This window comes from Echinococcus granulosus (assembly GCF_000524195.1).
Source record: "Echinococcus granulosus chromosome Unknown EG_S00091, whole genome shotgun sequence".
Taxonomy (NCBI): domain Eukaryota; kingdom Metazoa; phylum Platyhelminthes; class Cestoda; order Cyclophyllidea; family Taeniidae; genus Echinococcus; species Echinococcus granulosus.
The window spans coordinates 4,136-11,461 of record NW_020170471.1 but is presented as its reverse complement, the minus strand read 5'-3'; the positions used below and the strand labels follow the sequence as shown (position 1 = coordinate 11,461).

General features: G+C 42.0%; 2 protein-coding genes across 2 annotated transcripts in view; one reads left to right on the top strand and one right to left on the bottom strand. All coding sequences in view use genetic code 11, as the record gives it.

Annotated features, from left to right (window-relative positions):
- Window positions 1-1,658, bottom strand: part of EGR_07929 (Heterogeneous nuclear ribonucleoprotein A1) — a gene marked incomplete at both ends in the record, with an annotated part of 8,758 nt that extends 7,100 nt beyond the window's left edge. Inside the window, one exon of the mRNA XM_024497178.1 lies at window positions 1,594-1,658. Within this exon, the coding sequence (XP_024348376.1) occupies window positions 1,594-1,658 (65 nt within the window). The remainder of the gene's footprint in view (window positions 1-1,593) is intronic.
- Window positions 1,659-6,258: 4,600 nt separating this feature from the next.
- The window catches only part of EGR_07928 (DAZ-associated protein), a gene marked incomplete at both ends in the record, with an annotated part of 1,440 nt that continues 372 nt past the window's right edge, over window positions 6,259-7,326 (top strand). The window contains 3 exons of the mRNA XM_024497177.1: window positions 6,259-6,305; window positions 6,781-7,031; window positions 7,078-7,174. Of these exons, the coding sequence (XP_024348375.1) occupies window positions 6,259-6,305; window positions 6,781-7,031; window positions 7,078-7,174 (395 nt within the window). The remainder of the gene's footprint in view (window positions 6,306-6,780; window positions 7,032-7,077; window positions 7,175-7,326) is intronic.

The window sequence follows — 7,326 nt, the reverse complement described above, 5'->3', positions numbered from 1 at the left end:
GCTCACACAAAAATTGAGTAATCTTATGTCTCAACAGCCTAACGATTTCACTCTACCATAACAATGGCCTTGCGAAACTTTTTCCTCCACTCCTACTCGTTTTATGCGGTGGCAGTTGAGCTATATCCCATACCAGAGGCCAAATCTGCCACTGAAATGATGCCCTTATAGGAAAAGCCATTGACGAACTTAGATGAATGCGAATGGCCTCATTAAAAAATACCACCTTGTTTTACTACCTCCCGATAGGGCTACAATAAAAAGTCACATTTTACGCAACTAACTCACAATTTTGTGCATACTCCGCAAATGACATCCGCGTCAGTTGTATCCATTGCTTCGGCACACTTCCCTCTGATAAAGTGGCAGTGTGTGACTAACATCACGCTTCCAACCCGGCAAACACTTCTGCCATTTCTATTGGTCTATTCTCATGGTAGTGTAACCAATCGGTACAATGCGTTACCACAGGTCTGTCGATAGTTATGCTGGTCTGGTCTCGGTTGGCACACGCATGATTAAGACTAGAGCCCATCAATTAAGCAATCTGTTAGTCTGACTGACTACCACACGCCTCTCACTTCATCTCTATAGTGCCACTAATCGGGAAATTGAGCGGATTTGTGTGGATGAGAGGGTAGGCTTCAACCCTTGTGCCGGTTGCATCATTTCTGGATTGGTCAACATAGTGAATAGGCGATGGTGGGACCATATGAAGTGCATTTTAATATTTTACTGAATAGCCATCGAAGAGTATTTAAAGCTTAAATGTGAACAGGAAAATAGTTGAGATTTGTGCATGTATTGCTCTGTTACGAGGAGACAAACGAAATTAACTGTGAAGGTGACCTGGAATACATGCTCCCTTATTGACTTAGACAGTGGTTTGAGGTCACCCTCGGTCTCACAGAATTGGAGAGTGTGAGGGGGAGGAGCAGAGCATGACCCACTTTTCTCTGGCTATGCAAGCTACATATCTCCTTCACTATAATGTTTATGATTGTTGACTGCCGTGTTGCTCTTAACGCTCTCCAGTGATCAATTTGAAGCTTTATTCCCATTAATGATATCTGGCAAAATTCAAGATTCCGGATCGTCGAGAGTGTAACCAGCTGATGTAAGTAGGAGAGGTGTAAATACCTTATTCCTCTAAGGCTTGAGTCTTCGAATGTTCCAGCTGGCTTGCCGGCTTCTTCTAATAACACCTTCTCGTAGGATTTGTATCACCTGAAGCAATGTGTGTGACTAAATTTAGCAATATGTGGCATTAGTTATAACAGATATCAGACAAGGTGAATGTCATCCTTTTACTTCGGTCACACTTGTAAAACTGTTTTTTTGACTGAGGCTGCAGTACTTTTATTTGCTATGTTCTCTACTCAATAGGTGGTATAGGTTTGCGAATGGATGTTCTCCAATGTAAACAACTGATGGGGACCATCGCCATAGATGTCCTATTGACTCTTTATTAGATTGAACTCATTTTAATATTTTACTGCTCCCCAAGGGCCCCTTTTGATACCACTGCGACCTGCAGAGCTCGAGGTGCCTAAGGCATTTCTAACACATTCCAGCGTACACACATTCGATTACCTTATGTCTTCCAGGCAGACATGCGGTGTTTGAATGTCCTCATGCTCAGTACCTTCTGCCGTCATTGGGTGTGGTTAAGAGACAGAGCTATTATTTACCGTTTAACACCATACTTAAACTGGATTCTGGTACAGAGCAAATTGCCGCTAGTTTCATGCAAATGGAGAATGTAGCTTCTGCATCTCATGAAATGTTCTGTTTGAGGATAAAGAAAGGAACTATTGAAGTCATAAATGAAATGGCAGCAGTATTTTGTGTAGAGAACGTAAACCCTGAGTCGGTAAGCGGACGGATCATGTTTAATTGAAGCATAAATGGGATGAAGTAGGTTCAGTGTAGCAGCGGCTGGTACACTTTGGCAAGAGGAGTGAAGAGCAGAGAAGTATTGCAGATGCTAAGGGCGAAACAGATGATGAAGAAGAAGTAGGAAGAAAGAAAATGCAGACAGAAGAAGTGAATCCATTGGATGTTGGCATTGTGGTGGTGGAGGAGGAGGCAGATTTGACGTCAAAAAAGAAGAGACAAGGGGTGATATTTTGGGCAATCTACAGCAATAAATGGAGGAGGTAGAGATGGAGAAGGAAAATAAGAAAGAATAAGATCTTCAAAAAGTGAATGGATGAAAGTCGTCTTTTGGTTGTTAAATCCAACCAATTTGTGGGCGAAGGCGGAAAATGTGACGAGGGAGATTGTGAAAGTAGAAGAGCAGTAAGAGGATTAGAATTATGATGAGAAAGAATTATTTGGATTAGATGATTCGGCGGAGATGTATAGGGCAAGTGTGTAAGAATTGTAGGAAGAATGAGAGAGGAAGGAAAACAGAAGGCAGTGAAGACCTGTGCAGATGAATTAGAGCATGTTTATTGTACATTTGAAGATTAAGAGCTTGTGTGCGTTTTGTTTTGTGAAGCGGCGTTTTAAAGGAGTTTGACTTGCATGCAATTTTGTGTGTGACGGCATATTTGCAGCGGAGATAGTATTATGCAAAACGCCAACTTTTCCAGTATTAAAGGCACTTATCATTCTTTATTATGATTTTCTTAGTGTGAGCGGTCATTCAGCGTAAGCAAGCAGCATTTCGCTGATTCATTAGTGGCTTGGTTGCCGTGTTGCCTTTCTTCGAGGCTATTTTAGGCCTTACTGCATTACTTTTTTAATCATTACTCTCTGAAATCCGCAATTTTCTGCAGTACTGAATGTGGAATGTGTATCCAGACCATATGGAGATAAAAAAAGCTGCGATGTTTGCAAACAAAGCGACTAACCAGTACCTACACCACCAAAATTATTATCAAGAGAAAATAATAAAGGAGACTTCAGGGACGCTCTAGATGTCAATGGCAACGACTGTTCTCTCCATATGCTGTCTATATCAATAGCAAAGAGTTGTCGAGACCAAGCGTTCCTCGAAGATGGCCCAAGGTAAATGAGTGTGGCTAGAACGTGGGAAATGTAAACAAGAAGTGGTGATCTGTCAACAGAAGTTGGGTAAATGGAAAGTCATATCACCGAGACGGTGGCCAAAGTGTAAGCAGGAAGGATGCCTAAGCATTTGCCTTCCTGAACTTTAAAGAGAAACCACTCACTAAGTTGATTCAGTAGCATCCACCTGCTCTACTTTGATAAGTAGGTGTGAATATCCGGTAGACATGAACATCTACAGGTTGAGTTGTGCATATTTTCAGTGGAAGACTGTTGTGTTAACAAGCGACTCTGTCAGATGCACCGATCACACCAGACCCACTACACTCATGGCACTCTCGGCAGCTTGTCACTCAGCTCCTCTGTTATGACTGGATGATGAAAGCAGAATATTTGTGATGTTGTCGTGGTTCGAACACCGTACGTATGCACACACATGCGCAAGGACATATGCATGAATAAATGAAACTGGAAATGAAATACTGCATTATGTTATCGCTACAAAATGGGGTTGTTTTAGGTATTAGTAATTCGTAGCTCAGCACACACATTGCAAATGGGTTGCGCCTCGGTCTAATTCACCGCTTTCTTATACTTCTCTCTGACCAAGCTGTGGTGTGTGACTTACACTTCCATTCCAAAAGGCAGATTTTTTTACCAGGAAAGCAGAACAACAGCATCATCAACAACGGTATGGGTCGTCTACTGGAAGAGGAGGTTGAGCAGATAATTATGGATGCAAAGAAGTCCAAGCAGGCGGATGAGAAAAAGAGGAGTTTAATGGCAGCGAAGACTAAGTTAGAGAACTACACCTTAAGCATAAAGCAGAGAATGAAGAGCGATGAGCTGAAGCAAAAGACATTGGAGGAGTATCAATAAAACACAACTGCAATGCGTGAGAAGGTGATCAAGTGGATAGACATCGACCACGACACCAAAAATGCAGACCACGAAGTAATAAGCAAAAAGTTTAAAAGCGAGTGTAGCCCTACTTTGGCAACAAAAAACTTGGTTAGTGAGCAGGCAGACATGTAAAATAGAATAGATGGATCTGCAAAATAAGACATTCCCCCTTCTTTTGACACTGCAAACCATGCAGTTGCAAAGCTCAGAAAATGTTATTATTTTTTGCGATTATTCAAGCCTAACGCATAGTAAATTGGTACTCGTTTTGCATTTTGGTGATTGCATATGTAAGCATTCATAACAGCCTTCACATACCTACTTAGCTATTCTTCAACCATTGCTCCTAAGTTGGAGGCTATTGGTTGTTAGCAGCCTCTATAAAGTAGAGGCAAACCATTACGTCGGTCAGGAACGCAAATGCGCAAAATCGTGACCTACGTCCTGTTAGAAGTACTGCTTTCGAATGGGTAAAGGCATGACTACAAAATTTCACGGTATTTTGTGGTTCACAGCTTAAACCATTCTCTCTTTTATTGATGTCGCAAAAACACGCAGACACAGAACTGGGCGTTGTGACCAACCAGATGCGAGAATGTGCACATTTACCCACTTGAATGATGAGGAATGCGAGAACGGTGTCATCTTACCAATAAAATGAAAGTGCTGGAAAAGTGGTTAGCAAATACAATAACGGATAACTGGATTTTGCAATTGAGAAATGGCCTCACATCCTACCTTGTTCAGTGACAAAATTTACCGTACTAGCACCCCCAACACTCACAAACGGGCACAAGTTGTGAGTTCTACAACAGGAATTCTCACCCACTTTTGGGTACACAGCATACACACCCACCAAATCAGCAGCAATTTTGATGAAAGATAATGCATCACTAGAGGCTGCAATGAGAAGGGAAATAAAGCAATGGATCAGATTTATTAAACTAATGGGAAAGCTTTTGTTTTAACATGAAACCAAAGAACATCCACCACAAGTAGAAGCAATGGCATATGCGTTATTTTGCATTCTATTCTGCTCCACAAACTATTAAAAGTAAACTTTGTCAACCAGTAGTAGATCGTAGGCATTAAATTTTACTATGGATTTCATGGCACGTCTTAAGCTCATTTAAACAACGGAGAATAGCCAGTATGTTTCAAGTTGTAGCACCACTAGAGGTAATCAGACACTTGGCAGTGTAATTGGACCCTTTGCCACAACACCTAACGCGATTGGCACAGCTCAGAGCATAATCAAGCAGATGAAGGCAGCGAAGAAGGTGCTACTCGGAGGGTAGTGCAAACACAACGTATTCCCACACAACAATCACCGCACCTTGTTTTCGAGGACGCCTTCATCACACCCAAATTGGGTAATGCTACTCAAGGGTTGATGAAACGGGGGAGCAAGTATCAGTAGAAATGCACGTTGATTGGCTCAACAAGGACATGTCTTCGTATCCTCACGTCAGCAGTCACCAATTCAAATTCAAATGTGTTCGTTTGAAGGGAAAAATATGAGGGCGCGGAAGGGAGTGCCTAGTATTAGTATAGTATAGCCTGAGTAAGTGGAGTGGGAATTAACGAAGCAAAAACACAATTGGAGATAGTGTGATGTAGACATCGAGGGAGAGCAGCAGCATAGCTGGCTATTCTAGAGAGAAATAAAACAACAGTCACTTTTAACAATCATGCATAAATAGAGTATTTGTCCTTACACATAATTTACCTTTGTTAAGGAACTTAATGGAGACCATTCCCAAGGAATACTATGTTTAGCTATCCTGTCCCTACTGACATTGTTCATCATTCCATACATTTTAGGTACGTCGATATCGTAAGAGCATGCCTGTGTTCTAATCCGTGCGTGAATGAATGAATGAATGAATGAGAAGGCAAACTTACATACTTTACCTTCAAAAGACTATAAAAAGTGAAGTTCAGGTCTTTTTCTAAAACAGAGCTGCACTAATTTGGCGCAGAAAATGTAATGCTGGACATTCTTCTGAAAAACATTGAGAGGGATACGTACTGATTGACACCCTTCGTTGTGTAATTTTAAGTAGTGAAAGCAAAATTGTTGTTTAAATTTTTAATTTTTTTTTAGAAATGGGAAACAAGTCAACAATTATAATTAATAATAAAACAGCCAATCGCAAAAGCAGCAATCAAACTGACAGACCGCAAGGAACCAGGTAGCTGAACCATAACAACGCTTCGAGGTGATTGGTTAAGCAGCTACAAGAATTGACAAATAGAAATGGCAAAAGTGCCTGCCAGATTGGAAGTGTGGTGTAAGCCTCACTTTGTCATTTGATCAGGGGCGAGTTTGGTGAAGCGATGGCCTCAACTAACGCGGACCTCATTTGTGGTGTATGCACAAAATTGTGAGTTATTTGCGTAAATACTAACTTTTTTTATTGTGACAGGTGTTTGCCATTCATCTGAGTAGTTAATTGAGTGACTCAGCTGTGAGGTTCTGCACAGTCATACATACCGTTTGAAATGACATGGAAATAAATTATTACTGACCATCATGAAAGTGGAGGCAGGGAGCATAGGACAGGTAAACGTACTATTCGGTAGAATCGCATGGTTGAAAAAGCATAATAATGCTCTTGGAATAGAGCTGGAATCGCCACGAAATCAGCGATAGCTGGCATGTGCGTCTTAAATTTGCCACAAAGGCTTCCCTTGCAGTTGTGGCTATGGGGGTGAATCAGAACGGCTAAGCTGTTGAGTACTAGGTTCACTTATGTGTGTACCCGATTTAAGGTCATAAGGCTATATCTGATAGGAGTTGGCATATTCCTCTGCAGCAAATCGGTGAACCCTGTTTTTGTTTCTGATTGTACTGTAAAGGATGAGCGACCCTTACAGTCTGCCATGTGGGCACACGTTCTGCTTGAGACCCTGCCTGCTGCCTCACGCCAGAGCGATGACAGCGCGCTGCATCCGTTGTCATGCGACGTTCGACTTGGCTAAACTGCGTCCCAACTATACTATTGCAGCGAAGCTCACTCTGATCTCGACAAAACACGAACAGCAGCAAGATCAGATGCCGAAGCAGCAGGCGAAGAACAAAGGCGACTGTGTGGAGGAGATGTCGATTGGTGAACGGAGAATCAGGGAAAATCCTCCCTCCTCTATGCGTTGCAGCACCTGCAGGAGACCAGTCGGAGCGAAAGAAGTGGATACTTGCCATCATTGTCATTGCAACATCTGTTCGCAGTGCCGTGAGAAACACCGCGACAGTGTAAGCATCAGTGTTTTTTGCATTCCAGCTTGATTTGTCTGTCTTTTTTGATAACTTGTGTCTATTTATACTAACGACAGGCGGTTCAACTGCCGCAGAAAAGTAAGTAAGTGCAATTTGCCTCAAACCAAGGACATTTCCGTTTGTTTATC